The sequence below is a fragment of the Pogona vitticeps genome, chromosome 1 (assembly GCF_051106095.1).
Source record: "Pogona vitticeps strain Pit_001003342236 chromosome 1, PviZW2.1, whole genome shotgun sequence".
In the NCBI taxonomy this organism is placed as follows: domain Eukaryota; kingdom Metazoa; phylum Chordata; class Lepidosauria; order Squamata; family Agamidae; genus Pogona; species Pogona vitticeps.
Window position 1 is genome coordinate 276,722,689 of NC_135783.1, and position 26,649 is coordinate 276,749,337.

At 40.7% G+C, this 26,649-nt stretch overlaps 1 protein-coding gene across 6 annotated transcripts in view; it reads right to left on the reverse strand.

Annotated features, from left to right (window-relative positions):
• Positions 1-26,649, reverse strand: part of ANO5 (anoctamin 5) — an 86,142-nt gene that overhangs the window by 19,122 nt on the left and 40,371 nt on the right. For 2 of the 6 annotated variants that reach the window (XM_072985878.2, XM_072985880.2), the window contains 11 exons: positions 25,816-25,860; positions 22,380-22,493; positions 10,388-10,456; positions 7,369-7,653; positions 6,874-6,987; positions 5,780-5,895; positions 4,907-5,041; positions 4,446-4,551; positions 4,296-4,356; positions 3,737-3,888; positions 389-466 (listed from right to left, as the gene is read on the reverse strand). In XM_072985878.2, the coding sequence (XP_072841979.2) occupies positions 389-466; positions 3,737-3,888; positions 4,296-4,356; positions 4,446-4,551; positions 4,907-5,041; positions 5,780-5,895; positions 6,874-6,987; positions 7,369-7,653; positions 10,388-10,456; positions 22,380-22,493; positions 25,816-25,860 (1,275 nt within the window). The remainder of the gene's footprint in view (positions 1-388; positions 467-3,736; positions 3,889-4,295; positions 4,357-4,445; positions 4,552-4,906; positions 5,042-5,779; positions 5,896-6,873; positions 6,988-7,368; positions 7,654-10,387; positions 10,457-22,379; positions 22,494-25,815; positions 25,861-26,649) is intronic. The other 4 variants (XM_072985879.2, XM_072985881.2, XM_020805575.3 and 1 more) reach the window with 3 other exon arrangements.

Below are 26,649 nucleotides of genomic sequence, written 5' to 3' on the forward strand. Positions count from 1 at the left end.
AGAAGAAAGCAAACACACCCCAAGGACATCGTTTTCATTCTTTCCAAAAGACTGCCTTATATGGCTCATTTCCTCTCATGGGAAAGAGACAGGAGTGGAAGACTCAATAAACAATACAAAGAGAGAGAGAGCCAAAAATTAAGAACTTTTTTAGATTCTGCCCAGGTGAAGAAAGGCCCATTTTGTTTTCCCTCTTTGTGAAGAGAGCTGCAGGTGTTGAACTCAGCTCCTCATCAGAAACACATTTGAGTTGATGGAACTAGAATTTTCCCATTCAACACTGTCCTCTGGAGTTCATATAACTTTTTTAAAAACTTTCCCACTCGAAGAAATGGCTTAATTCATTAGTTGTTACTCTAAGCTGCAGGAGTCATGCAGCCTGTCTTACCCAAAACAATATTCCAAAGTACAACAAGCTCAGTTTCCCATAGTCATGCATGCTCTTCCTCTTAATCAATTCTAATTCCTAAAATATCAAACCAAACAATTGAAAAAGGAATAATTAAAGCAACAGAAAACATTGTATTTGTCAACCACCACCTTTCCCTTTCAGTTTGTTTTAAAGACTAGCTTCAATGTGAAAATGGGTTAAGGTCCTCTCTAGTCATTCATGGTTTACCCCTACTCACTTTGCTCCACTCTGAATCACTAAACCATCTCTAGTGATAAAGCTAAAGAGTGAATAGTTTAAGATGGACTGCAGTGTTGATAAACCTGTGGCTGAAGGACACATCACTTTCCTGGTGATATCAGTGCATGCAATTGCACAGTTGGTTAACAAAGGTTTGAATTCACTGCAAGTAATGTACCCCACAATATAGGGAAGTATCTGTTTGGGGCATATAGTTTAATAAATTTGCTTTACCAATGCTTTAGTCTCCTGGTGATTTCTAAAGGACTGAGTCCTGCATATTTCCACTATCTAATGTCATGGAAAGAATTCTTGTATTTACAAGCAAATGCAACCATAAAACTTGGTTAAACAATAGCTTCTATTATTGTTGAATCAATAACTCTGGTATCAATTTCTAAAGCACAGAAACTTGACACTCTGTAAAGATAACAGGTGCTTTAAGATTTTTTAAAAGTGTTTTTGTCAGGATTAGAGAATAAGTACCTGATAGTCTATTAGATTAAACAGGTAGAGGTTGTTTCCGTTGGTTCATTTTACTTATGTCTCTTACCTGCTTTGCTTTATTTTATTTATTTCTGTTTTATTTACAGAACTGATTATGGCTTTAACTGATTATTTCTATATTTATTACTTTACATTGCATTTTACTGCTTTTGTCACCTTGAGCAATATATGATGAAAAAGCATGATACAAATGTAACAAATAAATGAGTATGTAACAGATCCCGGAACCCAATTTAATCACAAATCTTGAAAATCTAAATCACAATTGCAATAGAACTATAAATTACATTAAAATCATAATATCACAATGTAACCACAGCTCCTGGCAATTTAGTCATGTTAGCTCCCTGCCCTAGATTGTAACATAACCCCGTAAAGCACCAGGACAGGATTATAAAGATCAGACTTTACCAGGGAGACCTCTTTTCCACCTAAAGTACGTTCTTAGACATTCAAGTTTGCTATTTTCCCCTTTCAGATTTAGCAGCTTAGAGACCAGAGGCTTATAAACAAAATTTTAGAGACAATTCAGACATTCAGGAAAAAGTATGTAGCATACTGCTGTGAGAACAGTTTTATTGCAGAATATATGTGAGTGAGCCATATGCTTGAATGACTGCTGTTACATACAGCACTGATGGTACCTGTCTGTCATGGGTTTGGAGGGAAAGTTCCATCCTATGGGGAGTGGAAGGCGGGACATCAGGGGGAGGAGCTGTACTGTATATATATTTGGAGCTGATGTGAAGAGGGAGGAGTGGGAGTCTGTGTGTCAGACTGAGTACAACTGTGTGTCAGTTAGTACATACCTGATAGGTTCAGGTTTCTTTATAGGTAGCCAGAACTGATAGGTTCAGGGTCTGTGCTTTACTTTAAAGTGTTCTGTGTGAACCAAACTGTTGTATGTATGATTGAGACTAAGCCACGTTACAGTATCTTATTTACTTGATCTTTTTATTTACCCTGTTTGTTATGTAAATAAACCTTGTTCTTTTGTTTGTTAAAAATCCATTCCTGGTCTGTGTGACTCCTTATAGGGAATGGTTGGTGGCAGCTTAACTATAGTGTGGCATACTCCAGTAGGTCTGGGGTTGTCACAACTGCCTCCATTACACAAATCAGTCAATGAATGTGTGTGGGTGCACACATTCACACACATACTCCCCACAGTTGGAAAGCCAGCATGTTGGGGGAAAAGTCTAGATAGAAATCTACCATGTCAGGGCCAGGAAGTATTCTATGTAGACTTTTTTTCTGTGCATGGGTTTGAGGTGCACGCAGAGAAGCATTTCAGCATGGAACTCGCAATCTGCATCTGGGAGCAATAGGAAAATGTCCAGGAGAGCTATGACACATGCTTCTTTCTGAAGGCTGCACCAACTCCTACAGAAGAAAATCAGAGTTTTCCTCTTCAGCCACTGCCATCTACTACTGGAAAGATATGCAATTGTTTTAAAATTCTTGTTACTGAAGTCACCAGAAACTCTGGTGTCAGTCTTATGTACTGCTGCTTGAGTTGAACAGCTTGAAAAGGCTAGGGTTTTCCCCTCCCCCAAACTACAACTCAGAGCATTCCCCAACTCTTGTGGACACTTTACTAAGCTCTACTGAATTGCACCTGGTTCTTAAACATTTGCACAGCCATTGCCCGCCCAGCCCGGAATAAAGAGTTGAGACATAGGAGTTGGATAAAAACTAGGGCCACAACTTTATTAAACTATTTAAACTTTTAATTCCCCTTTCACAAGGGGGCTTACCATAGTGTGAATTCCTCTGACTCCGGTGTACCATTTTCACTGGATCAGGCCAACAAGGGTGAGTTCCTATTACCAAAGCACGCCAACCTCTGTCCAGTGAGTCTTCAGCTGCTCAAAACCAGGAATCACCCCACTGCTTCAGTCACCAAGTCTCTTGACCCTAGGTGCACTGCTGCTCAGTCGATTCCCTTAATCCATCCCCCTTTCGTATAACTCCTTTTCCACCAATCAGGGAAATGGCTTAATTGTCACCTTCCTCGGGTGCCCCGATGGAACTCACCCACACTTTTTATTTTTGCACTACCCACAGTTGTGATCTATTGAACATGTCCTCCCATCATTGCCTAATTGTACCATGAAGTAAGAATGGGATGGGCGAAAATACACCAGCTTCCTGTCATGTGCCAATTGTGGAAGCAAATCAAAAATTCTGATCTGGCCCGGAAACGACCAGCTACTCTCATTCTTAGTTCTCAACAGTGGGCGGATGGGCTGATGCCACGAAAAAGGCCGAGCTAGGGGGAGCCAGCCTGATAAAAGGCTCTCCACCCAAACCTCACTTCTCTTGGCCCTCATGTCAAATGCCTGACCTCAGCAGTTCCGAGCCAGCAGGCAAAGCACTACCATGGCAGCAGCTCTGCGCTGCATGCCACGTCCACTGTCTTTTGATAATAGCAGCAGATCACCATACTTCTTTACTACTGTTCTGGTATACTTCCATCCTACTCTCTTAAGACCAAATGGTCTTTGTACCATGCTATGAAAAGAGTTTCACTCAGCAGACAGCTACTTCCAAATTCTGTTTGACTTCTCATATTCAAGTTAGCTTCCCCCAAATTACCTGAGTGATTGGGTTCTTTCGCTTTTGGGTACACTTTGCTTCATATTCTGGCCTCAGTTGAAGCTGCTGTTGTTCCTCCTCAAAATCAACTAAATCCCACTCGTATTCAAGTCGAGCTTGGCGGCGCTTCCAGAACTCCAGGAAAAGTGTAACTGCAGTTGGAGAATTATTGAAACAACAAGAACTAATAATGGTAAGAAATGTTTTTCTTGAAACAGCACAGTAAAAACACTGTCCCATATTTTCTCCATTACCTTTATAACTAATTAGGTGCTTATATAGAGCTTCAGTTGCTTTAAAAATATTATTGATTTTAGTTCCTTCAAAGAAATTATTGCTTATTTCTTCACTCAGAATTTCTGAACAAAGTTAGATTTGTTATGGCACATCTACATACTTAATTTTGTATAAGTACAACTGAACCATAGCATTTGCTTAAGAAGCATAAGGAAGAACTGTTTAGACCCACCAAACTCAACAGAAACAAAGCTAGCCATGACTGAAGAATCCCATTTCTGAATTAGTTATATATTTTACAGAAACAAGCAAACATACTCACCCCAAATACCCATAAATATTGCAAAAAAGAGGGTTGCCACATTGTCAAATAAATGGGAGTACTAAAACAGAAAAAGAAATAATTGTTTGAATAAAACAATACTTGGAAAGCTATCTGCAAGAAAATAAAATTGCAAGAATTGTTACAAACCTGTGAAGACTCGCACGTAGAATTCAGCCACCAATATTCACAATTTCTATCACACAGTGGGCACATGGGGATTTCTCCCCCAATACTGGGGTCACATATTTCTTTGCTAAAAAGGATGAATTAGAATGTCTTAGGCAGTATTACACTAAATGGTGTACCTGAGCAAAAAAACAGTACTTGACTTCACACAGGAATACAATGAACCTCTCTCTCTGTCTGTTTGTCAAAATTATAGACATAATTGTGAACATAATTATGGATCAAAATCATATGCTTCCTCATATGCTTCAGCTAGTGTGTTCACAAAGCACCTCACAAAGTCAGGCTGCAGCTTTTCACAGTGTGCAACATTACACAAGAAGAAGAAGAAATAGTCTGAACACAAACCCCCATGGGGCAAGAAGTAGAGGTAACAGGCTATTGTTCAGGGGGATATCATCTGTCTTGTATGTTATACTCACCTACTCATATTTTCATTCATTGTAAATGCTCCATACAGAAAACATATTAAACCAACAAGTGCTGCAAAGAATAGCATCTCAGTGTAGAAGCCCAGCCAGGCAAAGTAGATACCAATCCTCTCTCCATAATATTTCCTGTAAGAAAATTATTTAATGAGATGAATAAATACAAGACACACTCAGCATCTCTCCTGAGAAAGCACAGGAACAAAACCAAAACAGACTAATTGCATCCAAAGACAGATGGCTACATTTGGATGTATTGTTATTAGCTGAAAGCCAAAGACATGCTGTTAAGTTTATATTGTAGTCAAAAAACTATAGTTTTTGAACTAGATTTTTACAATAAATAGACAATGCATTTTTCCCTGTAACTGCAACATAACTGATTTCTTTCACATCTTATCTAGTTGGACCCAATAATGCTGCACTTGAGAAGTTTCAACAGTACAGCAGGAGGTGTGTGATATCCCCTCTTTCTCTAAGACTACTACTGCTCTGTAGAACTTCAAAAGTCACTCCATAAGGCTAGGAAACCCTATGACAAAGAGATATGGGGATGGGAGAAGACAAAGAGAAAAGTCCTGTGGTAATAGCAGATATATGCTGATGCAATGTTGGATTCAGCTTGTTATCACATGCTTTAAAAAATCTCCTTATTTTTGATCACTTCAGTGGTGGGCTGGGTTGAAATTGTTTGAATTGAAGTGCACCCATCCATAGTCAGGCCTTTTACATTATATGAGGTTTTCTTGCATTTTCATTTACAATGGTAATTATGATTCTTGTAATGTCTCTATGAATATAGACGTATAGTTTTAATGTAATGCAAAAGCCAGAGACATGGTTCCTATATCAGTATCAAGTACTCACCTGATAAGATCTAAGGGCTGCTCCTTGAAAAACCTAGGAAACCTTGCCCATTCTCTGTACAGTGTGTATCTTTCATTTTCACACTTTGGGTCATTTGCCTTCCTCCAGTACTGGCACTGCATCAATGGACAAATAAATAAAAGAAAAACAGAAGAGATGACGTCCATCATGTAGAACAAGCTGTGCACAGAAGGGAGAATACATTCAGCTCTAGGTTCATAATATAAAATGTAGTTCCTATGAAAAATACTGTGTAAAATAAATGAAAGAAAAAAATCCAAAAAGTTGAAGCATTTGCTGTCTGCCACTGGAGGGCACTCTTACATTAGACTTTAATCCTACACGGGCACACGCATTCCAGTTCTACAGCAGTAGTAACAAACCTCTTCCTGCTGCCATCACTGCTCTTGAGGCTTTCAAAGGTGTCGCCCAGCTCCATTAGTGACCCCATCTCTCTCTTTCTCTTTCTCTGAGCAATGAGATATAGATATTTATATCTGCGAGTAGGGCCAGCCTGTGCAAGCTTTGCTGCACAGTTCCAGGATGCCCCCAGAAGAAGGGAATGGTAGACTACTTCTGTGTATTCTCAATCTGAAGAACCCTGAAAGGGTCGCCATAACTCAGAATTGGTTTGATGGCACCTATGTGCCTGCATGCACACATGTGTGTCACAGGGAGAGCAAGAGAGAGACTGCAAGAGAGAGCTTACATATAAAACTTGTGGAATAGATAGAAAGACATAAATGTTACAAATTATTTTCACAGTGTGTTATGTCCTGTGCCGTAAAGCTGTATTCAACTTACAGAAACCCGAAAAGGCTTTCCAAGCTATTTAAAATATGTAAGGAATGTTTTACCAGTGAGCTTCCATGGCCAAGTGGAGATTTGAATCAGGTTTCCTAACCACTTCTCCATTGCTCTAGCTACTTCGCCACACTGGTTCTATATTTATTTCCACAGTAATGATCACAATTACACAAAATTATACATATTATGTCTGCTACAAGGCAATGAAGTTTAAATACTGCAAAGATTCTGTGGGGGACAGTCGTAGGAAATAAACAATTGAAAGAAAAAATGATTAAAATACCTACATCGTGAAGAGGGTAAGCTGCAGCATAGGTGCCGTTGTTTAACAGTCTTTTGATGCCAAATTTTTTCTTCCCTTCCTCTGTTCCATATGGGCACCTTGTTAAAATATAGAAAACCTAAAAGGGGGGAATCCATCACCGGTTTAAAATTACTCCTTTTCTTGAGCACTTAAGAATATTTCACTACATTATGTGCAAACAGAATATTCTTATTCTCTTCTCCATAGTCTGTCAGATTAGAGACATTTTAGCTGAATTTTCAGTGGATTATCTACTGATTTATATACTGAAATATTTCACTGTAAATCAGCCTAATCTTCTCATGTTATGTAGAATTTTCTCCACATAAACCAATCATGTCTTGCTTGACATATATAGCCTTGCATAGATACAGAAAAACAGACGTATATCTTCTCATATAGTATATATACCTACCCTTTCAACTGTATGTGCATACAAATGGGTATTATATTAAAACAAATACAAAAAGGTACTTACAATTCTGTTTCTGACAGAAGGGGAGAAAAATGTATTCTCATCATCAATGAGGTAGAGTTCTTGCTTTTCCTTGCTAAATGGGGCAGTAAAGTAATCTGGTTCTGGGTGCATCACAATCTCAGGTAGCCTAAAAGGCGAAAATAAGCACTCGAAGGGGTTTTCAGTGGTACAAGGAATATCATTTTCCTTGATGGGCATTTTGATATTTAGCACTTCAGCATATGTGGTGAGGACCTCCCAAGGAGCATGAATCTTCACAAAGTAAGTTTTGCCATTATCGGATTCCTGCAAGTGAGAAAGGGAAAGCTGATGTTAAACAAAGTAATTTCAAGGGAGAACTCCATCTATTTCTCCCTGGACAACTGTAAGAATACCATGTGAGAGAACTGCCAGTCATTTTCTCCGTGGCACATATGCACAGTGTATCCATGGTATTTCTGTCTCAAATGTCATAAATGTCTGCAGTGATAGACAAAACAGGAACATAAAGACAAACAACAACTTAAAATGTGCCGCAGTGAAGTCTAAAAGAAAATATTAAAGGCAGTAAGAAAGTCCTGCTCAGGTAGTTCACACAAGATGGTATTGCTTGCACAAGTCCTGATGTCATATGGCCAGCAGGTTTTCTGCCTAGCAATCACAGCTTGTACAACAGCAATGCTCGAGTAAGTTTCACCACCCCACATTACTACAATAGCAAAGCCTTCTGCTCATTGGAAGTTCAAGGGGAGTCTGGATCAAACAAAGTAAAATGTAGTCTTAATAAAGGAAAAATGAATGACTGCAGCTGAAGATTAACAAAGGCTCAATGCTATATCTCATGCTGGACACCTGTTAGCAAAATACAGGAATATAAGGACATGTACATGCAATGATCCCCCCCCACTGCAACCTTCCCCTCTACCATGTGAAAAATCTACTCCAGAGGGATGGTTTTCAGGGACTGCAGGTAGGAGGGGAAGGTGACACACACCATATTCACAGCAGATACAGAATGAGATCTGCATAATGACGTTTCTCAGATATACTGCAGGCTATGTTCTAAAGCTCAAGGGAAAGACAGGGGATTGCAACTGGGACCTGGGATGGGTTTCTTCTGACTTTTTCTGCAGCCTGCAAAGGAGTCTACAGTCAGTTATTTGGGACCTCTTTCTAATTATCAGACAATGAATTCTAACCACCTTCACTTTTAAACAAAATAGCTCTTTTAAATTGGCAGCAAGGTAACAAAACAAAACAAAAAAACCCACAAAAAACCCCAAAACAGCAGCTGGCTGATATTAAAAAATGATAAACTACTTAGTATGCAAAGCCTTGAGAAAAATAACTCTGTATTAAGTCGTTTAGCCTTTTTTCATATCAGCAACAGCCTGTTCTTCTAAACACCCTGAATATTTCCCCGAACTTCACATCCACCTGTCATATTAATTAATTCCTTCTCAGAAGTCCATGTTAATCTTAAACAGCTTTTTTTAAAATTACAATGGACCCACGGCTTACGAAGCTCCCTACTTTTGGAAATTTCAAGGTACGAAAAGCTCCGGCCACAAAATTTTAGTTCGACTTGTGGCCAGAGCTTCGACCTACAAAATGCAGGGGGAAAGGGCGGGAAATTCAAAACAGCCCCCGCTGCCCTCTTGTCTCCTGTCCCCAGTGCCCTCTGCCTCCTGTGGACAGGAGGCAGAGGGCACCAGGGACAGGAGACAAGAGGGCAGTGAGTGCAGCTTTCTAAGCCCCGAAAGCGGAAAGCTGGCAGCGGGTGCAGAGCGGCTTTTGGCTTCCCAGGTTTCCAAAGCTAAACCCACTGCCCTCTGTCTCCTGTCCCTGGTGCCTTCTGCCTCCTGTCCCTGCTGGGACGGGAGACAGAGGGTAGTGGGGACAGAAGGCAGAGGGCACCGGGTGCAGCTTTGGAAGCCCGGGATTTTTTTTCTTTGGCTCGAACGGATTAAATGGTTTTCAATCCATTCCTATGGGAAATGGACCCTCGACCTACGGAATTTTTGACTTGCACCCACCATTCCAATACGGATTAATTCCGTAAGTCGAGGGTCCACTGTAGGAGGTGAGCATTCCTGTTGGTTATTCCTGTTTTGATTTTTTTAAGGCCCTTCAAGGGCTGAAATAGGCCAGTGGAAGAAAATGCCTATTAAGTAACCCACAGAAACTTCTGAGGGATGGAATGTATGATTCTGGAACCTCAACTTCAGATTCAGATGTTTCAGGGCTAGGTGGACTTGGTGAAACCTTGAAAGTCACATGCAACTTGCAGGCCACACTTTGCCTACTCTTGGTTAATACTGATCCTATGTCTGCTTAGGGCTTGCTAAGGGCAGGCCAGAGAATAGCAGGGACATCAGTATGGAATATCATAGTGCCATAATGCACAGCTATCATATTTTTCCATGTATAAGACACTACTTTTTCCTAAAATCATTACACTAAAAATTAAGGGGCGTCTTTTACACAGAAGTAAGCTGAGATAGCCGAGAAGCGAACAAAATGGCACATACCTTCCCTCTGTAAACTTGCATTCATATAGTGAGGAGACTTAGCTTCCTCCAATCACGAGCCTTAAGGAACTGATGTCAGCTGATGCTGAACAAACCAACTGGAACACACCTCATTGGAAGTGGAGCCTGTAGGCTCAGATTCAATAGGGATTCAAAATGTCTGACCATCCTGAGCCCAGAGGCTGAAATCTCAAAGCTAAGTTTTCTTAATTTTTGGGTTAGAAAAGTGGGAGGTGGGGTGTCTTATAAGTGGGGATGTGTTATAAACGGAAAAATATGGTGAGTTGTGGACCCCAGTTGCAGACTGCAACCGCTCTAGTAAGATACTGTATCAGTATATTATTTTCCAATTGGTTTCCATGTTGTTGATATCAAACAAATGTCAAAAATTTACAGGAGAGCAAACAGCATACTGACATTGAAAATATGTACTGTTGTTAGGAAATAGCAAATTCTTTATCACCATCTTTTTTTCTGACCATATACTTTTAAAGGCAAAGCTTTTTTACCTTCTTGTCTTCCGTTTCTAGTTCCAAGCCTGCCTTAGCTAGATTGTTCTCAAATTCTCTTCTCCTTTCCTGCAGAAAAATATACAGTACAGCTCTTCACTTTTCGATCAAATAATAGCAGCATACAGTATAACATTTAAAAAATCCTTCTAAAATTAAGGAAAATTGATTTGCCTTTTAACATTAATTAGACTTGCTAATTGAGTGAGTTACTACAGTCAAAAATGTTACACAACCCATGGAAAATACACCTCTTCAACCATCAAAGAAACCAAAAATCTCTTTGATGGTTGAAGAAACATCTTGATTTGTTACGTGTCACAGCTTTTCTAATGACAAAGCTGCAGGCAGATTTTAGTGATTAATTTCTAAACAGGGACTCTACGAGCTTCATGTCATGCTTTCTACTACAGGACAAAACACACACATAGACACACACACTGAGAGAGAGAGGGGTGGGGTGGGAGGGAGGAGCTGGGAAAAGCAAAAAGAACACAGACTGCCATAAAAAGAAAAACAGGGGAAGGGGGGAAAAAGAGAAGAGAAAAAAAAAAGAATTAGGGTAGGTATGTGGGAACGAATTAAGAGAATTTCTAAACCATGTACAGCCAGTACTTCCAACAATACATCATCATTACCAAACTTCAGACAACTGTAAGAATTAAACTCTACTTATAGCCTGCTGTTCTCATATTCATTTACAGGGTGGCAATTGTCTCTAACCTGTCTTAGTGACAAAGCTACAGCTAAACCTGAGGTAGTTATTATTTCTACAAGTCCTCTAAGCAGATGCAAGTGGTGCTTTCCTGTGGAGGGTTCCTGGACTCTTCAAACTGTCAACAAGAAGACAAGAGGTAGTGAAGGGGAGAGGCAATAAATACTGTTGCCTGTTAAGGTGAGGTGGAATGTTAGCATAGAATGAGGATGAGTACAGGTATGGGTGGAGGTACAGAAAAGCCACCAAGAAAGAAAACAAGGGGCAATTAGAAGAGAAATAGCACAGCACAGGAGAAAAAGCAAGAGTTTTGAAGACTATCAAGAACTTTCTAACACTTTAAAAAAATATTCTACATTTTAAACACATCTGAACACCAGGTTGGAAAAACTGCATTGAAGAAATATGACACTCCATGCAAGAGAGCAGGCAAAGTATGTCCCACCATCCCATTTGCAATCAAAACACAAGTTGTGACATAAATAGCAATCAGAAGATGTAATAAATGTCTACTAGTATTAATTTACAATGACCCACAATTTTCTTAAGAATTTCCTCTGTTGTGGATCTACCAGCTTCATCTCAAGATAATAAATGAGAGCAGACTGAAGTTCTGAAATTCCAAAGTTCAGTGGCTAAAGTTCTGAGGAAGGTTAATTACATGTTATATAAAAAAGGTAATACATGTTAATTTATGTTATCAGAAGTTCACGGAACAGATAAGACTGTTGACTGTTGCTAGCACTAAAATGATTAATAAAGAGACACTGTTTTTTACAGCCTGTTCATTACATCATGGGTCTCACACAAAACTACTGTTTCAAACTTTTCTGAAAAACCCACAAATTACATTTCTCATGAATTCTACACTGCCATAGTCACTCTGAAGTTCAGTTTATTTTTAAACTATCCCACCTTCCAATTTAATGGGCAGAACCAGAATAAAGAAGCAAGCAGCAGACTAGATTTCCTGGGTCCAGCTAACTGGTCCCCAGTTTATTGCCACTGAACCATGAAACTATACAACTCTCTGAGTTCCTGGAATTTAGGAGCTACTCCCTATCTTGCTATTATCCTGCAGGAACAAACATTGTGTCTACTGAGTTAGTACTTGGGCTTTCCTACAGAGTGGCACAGTCCACACACACCCTTACATTTTGAGGTGATGATTACTACCGGTTTGATTCTGCAGTGAAACAACATTGGACATTTTGTTATTTCAGCACAGGTTAAGTCAACACCAAAAACACAAAATCTCACACTTTGAAATAATTTGGATTTTTAACTTCTAAGGTAATGGTAGTGATGCAGTGCTTAATATCAGCACACACTATTTTACAGATTGATTGAAGGAAATCAGGACGTCACCCCACAAAACATTTGCTCATTGTGGTATTATGTAGCTGAGGAAATTAAAGAATGAACAATTTATGGATAACGGGATTCAAACGAGGGGAAAAAGTTAACTGGAAAAAAAGTTTGTTTATATCTTTGTTTCCCGCCTTTCTCCTTAAAAAAGATCCAAGGTGGCTTGCATCATTAAAAAGACAATATTTAAAGCAAAAGCAGTAAATATACAAATATTTTTTAAAAAGAATTTAACAAATATTACTTTAAAATGGTAAATAAAATCAATACTAAAAACACATTTAAATGCAACAAGGCACAACAATTGTTTAAAAAAATCCCTCTCAGACTACCAGTCACTAAGGAAAAGCCTGCCTGAAGAGGAAAGTCTCCATCTGCTTGTAGAGCAGTAGGTTTTAAGCAAGCAAACAAACCCTGGCTCAAAATGTTAACTGCAACACAGAATAGCAGTAAATCTCCCTTTTTTCAAAGAAAGTTGCCATGCGGAGGGGCAGAGGGAAGAAGTGGGGCTATCACAAACTGCTTGCTCTTGTGAGCCAAGCTGCTATTGACATCAGCAGCAGCTTCCCTTGTCTCACTTCACAGCAGCTGTCAAGATTTTTATTATTTACTTATTTATACATTCATTATATTTCTTCCCATCAGTAAAGACAACCTACATAGTTTCCCTCCTTGCCCCTTCATCCTCACAACAGCACTGTGAGGTAGGTCACACTGTCAACCAGTGGAAGACAAAATTTCATATATCTGATGAAGAAGATAGGGCAAATCTGTTCATCTTGAAAACACTGAAATGTTCTTTATACCTGTCTCTCATTGTCCTTCTTTTTAGTTTGCAGCAAGGAACATCCAAAATAAATCAAATGTTCACTATTTTGGGCTCATACTATCTGAACTGCCCTCTTGTGACAACCGGGAACCTGCCAGTTTTCCTTTCCAAGCCTTTTTCTCAGGAGGCAGCTGCTGCGATTTCATAATAGGATTGTGCAAGCATTAACATTTCAAAAATGCACATATGAATTATCACTAAATTCAGCAGAACTCCATGGGAGTTGCATCCTACTAAATGGGTTTAGGACTAAAGCATTAGTGTTCCACATTTAACAAGCTCTTTGCATTTCAAAATACAACAGTAGTTTTCTTGCTTTCAAAATGTTTTTTCCCCTAATCCAACAAACTTTTGGATTGCATCCCAGTTCCTCATGTAATTATTCATGCTGAAACCAGAGGACTGGCAAACTTATGGTTTTGATGGTGGCTTTTCTTTGTATGAGTGTTGAAGTGGCCCATTAACACATCTGGGCAAAACAAAGCAAGCACAGAGACTTCCTAAATGTGCAGCAGTCAGATGCTTCCCCAAGAATGCTTCTATTCTTAGCCAGCAAAACTTTGCCAAGTCACTGCGCTTACAAAAGCAGGAACATATGAGTCTTCCCTAGGAATCATTGCACAGCTTTATACAGCTTGTACTGTATGTGCTTTTTCTCAACAGAGCAGCAAAATAAAGCCCATCCTGAAATGAATCTATGATTACAGGTCCATGCTTGGCTGTATGACAGATGCGTAAGCAAGTTACCTGACAAAAAAGAGGTTACTTACCTGTAACTCTGTTTCTTCGAGTGGTCATCTGTGAATTCACACTATAGGATTTAATCTGTGCCTGCACAGAGGTTTCCGGACTATTCTAGAGCTTTAGCACGCGTTCACCAGGACCGCCCCCCAGTACACGTGGTCTGCCTGTCCTGGCGATTGCCTCATTTCCTAAGAACAACCCACCGCTGCATCAAAGTGAGACAGACGTGATGGGCAGAGGGGAAGATGGGCAGGAAGTGTGAATTCACAGATGACCACTCAAAGAACCAGAGTTACAGGTAAATAACCTCTCTTTCTTCTTCATGGTCTCTGTGAATGCACACTATAGGGTGATTAACAAGTTGACTTACCGGAGGAGGGACATCATGGAAGAACAGAAAAGAGAGTAGCTCTGCCAAATGCTGCATCTTTCTTAGCCTGAAGGTCTAAGGCAGTAGTGAGCAGCAAACATAGAGGGGGTTGCCCAAGAAGCCGCCTTGCAGATGTCTAGGAGAAGTACTACTCAATGGAAAGCTGTGGAAGTAGCAACAGCTCTCATGGAATGAGCCTTAATACAGATAGGCAGTGGCTTTTTGGTAAATTGCTATGCCAAAAATATAGTGCTGATATTTTTGGCATACCAAAAATAGGAGATGGTCTGAGAAGAGACATGGGGGCCCCTGCGAGGAAGATGCGGTGTAACAAGGAGCTTTTTGGATTTGCAAAAGGAAGAGGTTCGTGCCACATAGAATGCAAGAGCTCATCTGACATCTAGTGTGTGGAAAGATTGTTCAAAGTCAGTTGTCAGAAACGTAAAAAAGGTAGGTAAAAAGATAGGTTTTTTGAGGTGGGAATCCAATACAATATTTGGAAAAAAAAGAAACATCTGGGTAAAGCGTAACTTTATCGGGTGAAATTTCAGGAAAAGAGGATCAACTCGAAGAGCAGCAAGTTCTGAGGCCCTTTGGGCTGAAGTAATAGCTACAAAGAAAAGAGTCTTAAAGGAGAGGGAGCATTCAGATGTGGTAGCCAGCGATTCAAACAAAGGAAGCATAAGGCATTGAATAACAGTATGTAAAGACCATTTTGGAGGAGGAAGGGATTTAGGATGTTGCATATTGGAGAAACCTTGAGGAACTGTTTCATTGTAGGGTGATGGAAGAGTTGTGCTGCATCTGAATCCTGGTTTGTGTGCAACTACAGCAGAAATGTAAAACTTGAGGGTAGAAAGGGAAAGCTGCTGTTGAAATAGATAAGAAAGGAATGTGAAAACTGCTTGGAGGGTTGTCGGGTTAAATGGGAGGCCACGCTGATTAGCAAATTTTTGAAAAGTGGCCCATTTGTAAGTGTAAAGCTGAGTTGTGGAGGCCTTCCGGGCATTAGCCAAGATGGCCTTTACTAAAAGTAGATCCTCCATGCTGTGAGGTGGAGACTGTGGAGGTCCAGATGATAAGCACTTCCTTGGTGCTGTCTAAGCAAGTGAGGAATGGGAGGCAGGTGCATGAAGATCATGGGATTGATCAGAACATGGTGAACCAAGACTGTCTGGGCCACCTCAGAGCGATGAGAATGGCATTTGAGCAGTTGTGTCAGAATTTGACAATGGTCCTAAGAAGAAGAGGTAGTGGTGTGAAGAGGTAAATCAGCTGATTGGTCCACTGAAACATCAATGTGTCCCCAGGGCAGTGGTTCTTAACCTTTTTGAAAGAAACACCCCCACGGCAGGGAGGGGCAATGATAACTTCCTCAATGGCAGCAGCGGTGCACCGGCGCTGACTGCACCACATCCACTGCCAGCACCACCTGCTCTGGATCTGGCAGTGGTGGCATGCCACCACCGTGGGGAGGGGAACAATGAGAACTTCCTCAATGGCAGCGGCAGTGCTGGTGGCACCACATCCTCTGCCAGCACCAGCTGCTCTGGATCCGGTGGCATGGGGAGGAGGGTGATGATTACTTGCTCAATGGCAGCGGCGGCATGGTGGCTTCATCGCCCCTTATCGCCCCTTCTGTTCCTTCACCCTGCATCATCCCTTTTCATTCCATCACCCCCCGAAAAATGATATTGCCCCCTGGGGGGCGATATCGCCCAGGTTAAGAACCACTGCCCTAGGGAACTGGGACCTATGCCGGCTCTGGAGCAGTATAGGGGGCACTTTGATTTCAGGGAATTTGTAAAGATATCTATGTGAGGAGTGCCCCAAAGTTCGCAAAGGTCAAGAAAGACTGACAGGTCTAGGGTCCATTCATGCATCTGTGTTCAAGTCCTGCTGACAGAATCTGCTACCTGATTGTCTTGTGATGCGATGTGAACTGCAATGGGGAAAATGTGATGCTCAAGGCACCATTCCCATAGTTGGATGGCAAGGTACAGTAAGGGGAGCGAGTGAGTGTTCCCTTGTTTGTTTATATAGAAGAGTGCTGTGGTATTTTCCATAGTGACTTGAACAGCTGTGCTTGTAATGAGGGGCTCAAATGTGTGTAGAGCCTTGAAAATGGCCAGTTATGAACAGTCTTTTCCGTTTGGGGCCGGGGGCGTGGATATGTAAATCGTTGCAATGTGCTCCCCACCTGGTGGGGCTGGAGTCCATAGTAACTTGAGTTGTTAGCTGTAGGGGTGTAAATGGTCTGCCAATGAAAAGGTTTGCTGCTGTGTCCCACCAGAGAAGCTGGGCTGATAGCTCTGGATTGACTCGTAGGAGCTTTGAAGGTGGATCTGACATGGGATTGAAGAGGGTACCATGCCCGTATAGAACATATATTTAGTCTGGCATGTTGAATTACGGATGTAGTGGAGGCAATGAGTCTGAGTAGATGCTAGGCGTGATGTGTGGTGACCAGAGCATGAAGTAAGAAAGGTTGAATAAGAGCATGGAGTTTTGCTGCTCGCTCTTGGGGTAAGAAAACTCATGCTCATTGAGAATCCAGAATGGCACCAATGTAGTCTACTCTTTGCGATGGAGTCAGAATAGATTTTTCTTTGTTGACTTTCAGGCCCAGATCCGTGAGAAGAGAGAGGGTCACCTGTATGACTTTCAGTGCTAGAGCCATGGCCTCTTGATGGAAAGCGAGGCCACAAGCCCTATAGTTACCAGGAGCTGACTGGAGAGACAGCAGAGCCTTATTCCAGAGGAAATGGTATATTCCCATGGCTGCAAGATAGTTATCGGCTTAGAGGGTAAATGATGCAAGAGAATAAACCCTGCATCCATTTATATGTAGTTTTCTACCCTCTATTGTTAGGGGTAGTATTGGAGTGATTGCACACTCTGTTCTGGGTAGCATCCACAATGACAGAATTTGAAGGCAGGTGCTTAGAAAGGAAGGTGGTATTATCGCCATGAATTTTGTATAGATTCTCAACTCTTCGAGACATTTGTGGTACAGAAGAAGGTTTAGACCTTTATTGTTGGATTAATTTTATAAGTGATGGAATGAAATTCATACAGAGTGGTGGTGTTTGGTCCTCATTAATGTCTTCGTAAACTTTATTAGACTTCGACTGGGTTGGTTGTTGGACGTCTAGGTTCATAACCTTGGCAATGCGGCAAACAAGCTGCAAATAGGATGAAAAATCCTCAGAGGGAGAGGGGATGGTGGCATCTACTACATCAGTCTGGTGTCGGTAAATTTGGAGGCGAATATTGTGGCAGTAAAGAGTCAGAGGTGTCTGAATCAGAAGACTGTGGAGATGATGGTGGAGAAGGTTGCTGATATGGGGAGGCAGAGATGGTAGAATGAAGCTCTGGCTGATACCGAATAGGTTTGTCTGCAATATGTTGAGGCAGTAAGGAACGAGATGTAGGTTGCCAAAGTTTATGACGTTTTGTCTGGTGAGGCTGATTAGTGTCCAGAGGTGGAGGTGGAGGTCCAGCACAGGTAGTTGTTACTTGAACAGAAGATGTGTGGACCTGTGATAACATGGCAGCCTCAGTAGATGGTGGGTGAACCTGAGAAGATGGTTGGGATTGCTTTGTATCAATGGCTGTTGCCCTATCAGGGGCTGTGCGGAATGACTCCTATTCCGAGAGGATTTGTAGAGCTTCAGTACCGGAGGTGGAGGTACGGTATCATCATCAGATGAAGGTTGGTAATATTCATGGGACTATAGGCAGTACTGAGGAGGGGACGCCGAGCCTGATTCATCTGATGGGTAAAGGTATGCATACCGGGAGCGATGAGGCTTGATGTAGGGACCGGTATTGGGATGCTGGTATTGATACGCTCGATATCAATGGCATTTAGGTGGAGGTTCGTAATACGTCTCGTATTATCATGACTCATTTTGGGTGATGATACCGAGTCAGAGAATCATGTGATGCCTGCAACCCCGTAGAGATTGGAGGTTGTGCAAGGTCGACATCGGATCAGCAAGCCTCTGGTGTTTCTAGAACGCTTTCTCAGAAGAGACAGTGAAGCTAAAATAGATGGTGACTCCAAATCACACACAGTGGAAGAGCAACCCATTGACTTGGGGCTCAAATGTGCTGAGTGCGATATGACTGTCACTTCTGCGTAGGTGTTGGCCCAAGATGGAGATTGGGCAAGAAGTGGAGAAGATGGTTGACCCGATGGTGGTGGTATGAAGTCATCATCAGAAACATTGAGACAGACGGTTGGTCGGTCCTGGAGAGGAATTGCCAGTGTTGATTTCCCCGCTGATGCTCTTGGAGGCTTGAGAATCTAAAGAAGATTTCTTAGACTTCTTAGGGTTACAGTGGTCCAATATCAAAGGAGGCTTCAGTATTGGTGTGGACTTAGTTGACGGTCCTGAAGACTTAGATTTAGCCATGGTCTTGGACTTCGATTTAGAAGGCACAGACTTCTGTGTCAGAGAGGAAGTAGGCACTTTGATGGGTACGTCTTGGGAATGGATGGTTTGAGAGATGTCCATGGCGTTCTGTGATGGGAGAAGTGACTGTTCCCAAAGAAGGGATCTCAGGCATTGTAGTCATAGTTTGAGAGTCTGTTTTGTAAAGTATTTGCAGATCAGACACGAAGATGGTTGTTGTGATTCCCCAAGGCACAAGTCATGTCCATCTGAATGGGGAATTTTCTTTGGGTATGAAGCGCAGCATTTAAATGGGGCTATGGGTGCCATAAAAGGTGGAAGGAAAAGGGAAGGGAAAGTGGTCAGGAGAGGAAGAAACAGCTCAAAAAGTCTCTTACTGTATTCTCTCTGTATTTTACTCTTTAGGAAGAAATGAAAGCAAGTAGCAAACAGAGAGCTCGTCGTGAGATGGAACCTCAGTGGAAGTTTTGAGGCAAAAAGGAACTGAAGCAATCGCCAGGACAGGTGGGCCACATGTACTGGGGGGTGCGGTCCTGGTGAATGCATGCTAAAGCTCTAGAATAGTCCAGAAACCTCTGTGCAGGTGCAGATTAAACCCTATAGTGTGCATTCACAGAGACCACAAAGAAGAACCTCAATATTTTCAGCTTTACTGGACCCATCCATACACAGCTGAACTGAAAGTTCTTTCAGTATAGATCGGCAGAGGCAGAGAGTGCCTTTGCATCTGGCAGAACGGAGGCAATGACTTTTTACATTAGCCCAGACTGTGGCCTAATTTGGTAAACTGTCCTCAAAATTCATGAAGCCTCTTTCTACAGATAGGGGCTTTAAAAGAATGATTGGAAGGATGTGAATTAGGTACAAAAATCACTGCAGTTCTATCAGATGTGGCATAGGTGGTCGGTCTGTGGTCCAAAGAGGGGAGGATACCTCATCCCTAAGTTTTTGAGAGCACCATCACCACCCCAAATTAAGTCATGAGCTGCCTCTGATGTTTATCCTTTATTAAAAGTCATGCTTGGTTTGTTACAATTGGAACAGGAGAGCAGTTATCTCCATAGCACTTCTCTTGGGCCTCACATTTTAGACTGTAAGCCTGCGGGCTCTCTTACTACCTTAATTGTAAGCCATTGGGAGCACAGAAGACATTTGCTTGGAATGGGGCCTGGGGTAAAACCTTCTTTGAATATGATGGACCTGCATGGTATTCATATGGAAAGCAACAGCTGGTGCTTTCCATCAACCTCTTTTCCAACCACAAAGCTGACCGTGACAGTCCTGATACTGCCCTTGTCCTTCTCTGGCACACCAGCTCTTTGGGAGAAAAGTGCCTTTTTTGGTCCCTTGCCCTGGCAAAGATATCACCGGAATATGTCTGAGGGTGACTCCTAACTGTCCCACTTTCAACCAGAGGCTCCTCTGCCACCTCTCTGGAAGAAACACATATACATCCTGTAGTGCTGCCTGCTGCCCTTTCACAGAGTCAGTGCTGAACAGCAGCTGAGTTGGTTCCCACAGAAGTAGTTCTCTTTTCATCTCCCTCTCATCTCCCTCTCCCACTTCTTTCAGCAGAAGCTGCTGCAGTGGGTTCAGGTAGCATTTCTGCTGCCCTCCCCAAGTGCCTACCTCCTCAGCCTCACTCATATTTCATACTGCCTGCAGACTCCGCCCAAACAAGAATGATCTGATTCTTCTATAGCAGAACACAAACCATTGCAATAAAAGTCACACACAGAGACAGAGAGAGAGACACACAAAATCTATTAACTTAATGTATTTGTCTATATAGGAGGAAAAAATCATATTTCCCTGAAAATGGAACGCCTATGATATCACTGGGAGGCAATGTGGATGCTTTAAAAGAGGGCCTAAACCTAACAGAATATTTCCCAGTTGATTTGTAACATATTAATCTAGGAATCTATTAATACTAAATCTTATTCCTTACTATATTATTGAATTTGGATTCGGATATATTTGGAAATATCTGAATATGACATTATTCAGAGAATTCCAAACATTTCTGAATCCTAATGTGTATGCCTACTTAAAAGGATGACAAATTCCTGTTAACTGAGTATGCTATGCTGTTGTTCAAGAGAACTAGTGACAGCACTAAGTTGAGAGAAAATTCTATGAATTTCATATCCTGTGTCAAAAGCTAGATATTATTCCTTTTGGTATTATGAGTAATTTTAAAAGATATATTCCAGCTTTATCCAGCCAGGCTTATAATTCAATCTCAAAAAAAAACTAAGAGGAACTGCAACCAAATGCCATCTTATTTAATCTTGATGCGGTTACCTTCCCTATTTCCATTTCAGAATCTATATTTAAAAGGCAATAAAACAATTCTAATGTACTTTCCAGCCTCACAGAACAGTACAATCAATGATATAGTAACATCATGTGGGAAGTAGAGGAGGTTTGCAATAATTTGTTTGAGAGTAAATAATTATTATTGTGACTAAACTAGCAACAGTGGGCACATCTTAATTTTAAAAAGTTCATTACAATTATATGACACATAGAAACACATACAGTGGGGTCTTGACTTAAGAACGGCTCGAGTTAAGAACATTTTGATTTACAAACCACTCTCATAGGAAAATACTGACTTGACTTACATACTTAGATTTGAGTTACGAACTGAAAAAAACCCACGGGGGAGGCAGAGAAAGTGCAAAATTTGAACTTTCAGTTAATTGTTGGCCAGTGAAAAGGGTGCCTGTCTGCTTCCTCACTCCTCCCAGCGTTTAGAGAGTGGATTGGGAGACAGTCTTCAGACTGCCTGGTACTGCCTGGACTGTATTTTCCCTGCCTTCCCTGAACCTTTCTTGACCTAAGAAAAAAAGAAACAAAATATCTCTCTCTAGTGGTCGAAGGCAGAATAGCAGCTTCCCATTAGTTTCTATGGACGGAAAAGAGCAGATACAGATCAAATGGTTCTCAATGCATTCCTATGGGAAATGCAGATTTGACCTGAGAACTTTTTGACTTGAGAACCGTCTTCCAATACGGATTAAGTTCTCAAGTCAAGACCCCACTGTATACAGGCACTAGCAGATAACATAGATAACATTAAAATAGATAAAGTAACGTTCTTTCCACTTGCAGTGAAAAGTGCTACAATTAAAGGGGCATGGTATCAACTTACAAGGCAGGAGATTGTTAGTGTTGGAGAAAGTTGCTTCCCCATGCGCTTGGAGGGGAATTCCTGCTCTTGTTTCCAGTAAGTAATTTCCTTTCGCAGACAGTCTTTCTTTAGAACTAGGAAAGGTAACTCCATTCTTATCACTGAAAAATTGATTCTCAGCTCTAGAAGAAACTCCCTTTTTTCAATGCAACCATCATTCCATATCTTTCTTTCCACTGAAAATGGGATCCCTATGATATTAAGGGACAGATCACTGGGAGACAATGCCGATCTCCTCCTGATGTGGGGAGGGCAGAGTACAATCAGTCACCAGGCATTCTCTGTTCTGGGTTGACTTATTTCCCAAGTTGTTCTTTCATAAGCTCTAATGTAATAAGACACTTACTGCTTTTTTTTCACTTTCTGCTTTTGGATCATCCACATACGAAAGTATGAAGTCTATTCGCCGGATACCATCTCTGAAGAAAACTGAGTCCTTGCTTTCATGCCGCTTGTCAATCTAGAGAACATACATTGTAATTAATTTGCAGCTGCTCATAAATTTTGTAAAAAGACCCCAACCTGTATGCCTTTCAATTGTTTCAGATACTCCATCTTCCAGTTCTGAAGAAGTTTATGGCCATAATGAATTTTCTTTTCATTATGAAAAAAATGTGGAAAAACATTAATTACAATTTCATTTTTTGTAATGTATTAGTACTCTTCTCCCTTCTGCTTTACACGTCCTCGTATTTGCACTCCTCTATCAGTCTTCCATCTAATATAAATCCAGTCACTGAGCCCACTGAGCCCTCCATGCATGAGCACACTTAAAGCACACTTAATTTGTACCTAAACCACTGTCAAGACATGTGCTTCTTTGAATGAAATTCATGAAACAACAGCATCTAAAACCAGTTGCAACTGAATCTTACATATGCAGGACACATTATACAACACTGATTAGAACAACAATGACAAATGCTATCTGTCTCTAAACCACTTGTAGTTTTTGCCTGAACGTTGGTTTTTAGAAACCACTGTAAATATTGCAGAAGCAGATAATGCAGTCCTGGTGTATTTTGTATTGTAAAACAGTAACATTTTGTTGTAAAAATGGCAGAGATGCAAAATGTGAAAGCAGGAAGCACAGCAGGGTGATGGAAAGTAAAATAAACCTTTCATATCAAGGTTTAGGAAAGCAACAGATGCTCAGCAACATCTAGCTGACAGGTTATGTGAGAACACAAGTGGGAACAACTTTGGTAAAATGTGTAGTTTTGCATGGATTTGCATGGAAAGCTGTGTGTTTGACATATTTAGAAGAACATTACTATGACATGGCATAAGATGTAAATGCTCATTTCCTGCTTGGTCTGGTTTTTCTTAGCTTCCTCAGAGAAATCTCTGTTTTCTTTGAAAAACCAAGAAGGTTCCTTACAAGGCTTTGGGACTACCAATCCTCAGCCGCTGGTGGTCTTTCAAGGCTTCTTAGACTTACTGTATGAATAGATGGACAGTTACAATACTCGGATTTCCTTGACACAATTGATGTCTTAACCTGGAGGTTTGTACTACTGCAAGACCTCACATGCAGTGTTGCTGTGATGAAAAAGGTGTGGCAACTGATTTAAGGTTGTTATGAGTAAAGCTAGGTTTCCACTTTTAATCTGATTTCAACATGGTTTTATTGCATGATTGTTTCTTGTGTTTGTGGATTGGTTAATCTACATTTTAGATTTTCATGCTGTTATTTCCTTGGGGTATTTATGGATTGGTGGGTATTCCAAACAAATTCCTAAATTTGTTATTCTGAGATTCCTGAGAGTTAATGCCATCTGCAACAGTAGGCCTTGCCACAAAAAACAGTGTATGTTCTAGTGCAAAAAGCTATTATTATTACTGCTTCTTATTCACAGTGAAAAATTCAACAAGATAGTTTACAATCTCCATGTCGCCACAATGTCTGCAGTGAGACAGACAGATCTAGGTTGCTGCCTCCATGTATAACATCTGCTCCTAGTTGAAACATTTTGGGGTAGCAGGGTCAAATATTAACAATTTCAGAAGCCTGCCTAACAAGAATGTGAGAGAGGGCCTTCTCCTGTGTGGCTCACAGACTACTGAATGCAATCCCTTCTGAGTTGCAGACTTTTCCCATTCTGATTGATATGAAGAAGGGAATAAAAGCACATAATTTTAGATTGGCATATGAAACCAGCCCTTCTGTGCTTTTTTTAAAATCATGATCCACTGCTGTTTTTAAGGATCTGTAATGTATTCACTTAATTTTAATGGTTTTACAGTGGCACTTGTTTTTAGGACTCTATTACTTTTTTAGTTAAACACAGTTTTATCTGTTTTTATTCTTTAGAAAAGTCAATAAGCTACCTAGAGCACTATCTCTTATGAAAAATGGGGTATAGATGTAGTAAATAAAGGAGGCAACATAATCTATTATGAATTGGTTTAGAATTGTTTGTATCATCACAGCTAAATTGGTTGAAATCCAGTTGGTAGAGTGAACCAGAATCAACTGCTGGGGAGTCAACACATAATTTAATAGCTGGATGTTCTAGCTGGTGAGTTGGATTCATGACATTTTTAATTTGGTTTTTGATATATTTATATATGTATCTTTGAACACTTTTATTTCTGTGCAGAAGAGGGACAGAAATATTTTGAATAAATCGATTTGCAAGATAATCCCTCAGGGTCAAACAATTCAGTTCCACACCTATTATTTCTAAAGGCTTTCCCTTAGTACACAGGGACACAGTACTGAAGTTCTGTTCAGAATATGTTTACATATTATGATGAGATGTCCATAGACTAAACATTGGGGGAAAATAGGGTTATTGTATGTATCATCTGTGCACATGGTCACCACACAAATATTGACCTAATGCATAGAAATAGTTGTAAGCAGGGACTAGGCCTGTTATGGCAACTGCAAACACTCATTCTATTCATACAAATAAACATCTGTAAAGTTCTAGCCTTCCTTAGTATTTGAATAGCTTTTTTTTCCCTAGAAGTAAAATAGTCTAGCATCCTGTAGCAAGTCCACCCTAATCCAAATTTTTCAGAATACAGTGGTGCCTCGCAAGACGATTTTAATTCATTCCACAAAAATTGTCGTCTTGTGAAAAAATCATCTTGCGAAGTTCCTTATGCATCGGTCTCAAAAAAAAAAAACAGTATTGCGAAGCAGCAGTCTAAAAAAAAAAGTCTTGTAAAGCATCAGTCTAAAAAAAAGTCTTGCGAAGCACGGTCATAGAAAAAAAACATTTTGCGAGGCACCATAGTGATCACAAAAACCAATCATCTTGTGGGTTTTTCATCCACAAGGCAATCGTCTAACGAGGCACCACTGTAAAACTGTCAGATTTAACAATCACATACTGAGTCTTCACGGTCATGTAATTTGGTAACGATCGATATGTAGGCAGAGCCTGCTTCTGGTCACCAAGTTCAACAAGAATAGGATAGCCTTTCCAGTCTGGTGTCTTCCAGCTCTTATAATTCTCAGCCAGCATGGCTGACCTGAAGGATACTAGTGTGGGAACAGCTGCTGGGTGGGGACAATCATAGGTGTGTGTGTGTGTTTTTTTAAGGAAGGAAGACTAATAGTTCTCTCTTCCTTTCTGGATCAAATTCTGCCTAGTTTAAACTTTGCCATTGTTTATAAACTACCAGAGAAGAATGAAGAAATATAAGCTGTTTGAGTATGTGTCAGCTTGCAAATCTTGTTCCCAATTAACTAGAGACATCACATGGTGAAGCTTGTTATCACTGCAGCCATCCAAGCTGTTAGCGCTATTGCGTTATCAATGGTTTACCCTGAGACGTCGCTTCAGGAACAGATTGAATCTCCTTCCAGTTTTCTGGAACAATCAACAGGGAGTTAGCACATAAGCACACTTTCCAAAAATCCTAGATTTCCAATTGCCGAAACTTAGAGGATAGAAACATGTTTTTTTTAAAAAATAATAATAATAAAATCTGAAGGCTTTTTGCCAAAATTATGCCAAGAACATGATATGCCCATGATGATCTTCATCTCCTTTGAGGTCTGATTCACACATCCTAAATTCACACATCCTGGACCGCCCACTCATGCATTCGGCAGCGGTGCCCTCGCTTATCCTTCCAATCACTTCCAGAGTGCCACTCTCTTCCAGCTTGGCTGGCCACTTGGCAGGGAGACTCATCTTCCCTCCCCTTGCCTGGAGTGTATACATGAGTGGACAGTCCAGCCCCGGGGCGGGACCCTCATTAACTCCAGCTGCGTGAGGATATTTATATTCGTATATGAACACCTCCATCTCTAATTATGAACAATTCTCAGAGCAGCATTTCAGGATTCCTGCTATGAACAAGAGGACAATCTTAGGGGGTATTCTAAGATTAAAAAAAGGAAAAAAGCTAAAGGACTTCCTTTCTCTGTGGCAGCTTCTCGTGTTTCTAATAATGTGCTACAAGCAAAACTGATTTGGTGTGTCTTTCTTTTTATAAGCTAAGAACAACTGTAAGGCTCAACTTTTATTTAAAATGGATTTATCATAGAATTATTTTATCAGTGCACATTTTAGACTGTTTTTGTTTTTGTTTGGTGCATGGAAAACTATTACACCATACTTTAGTTCTAGGATGTGGGATGTGTGAGTGAAAAG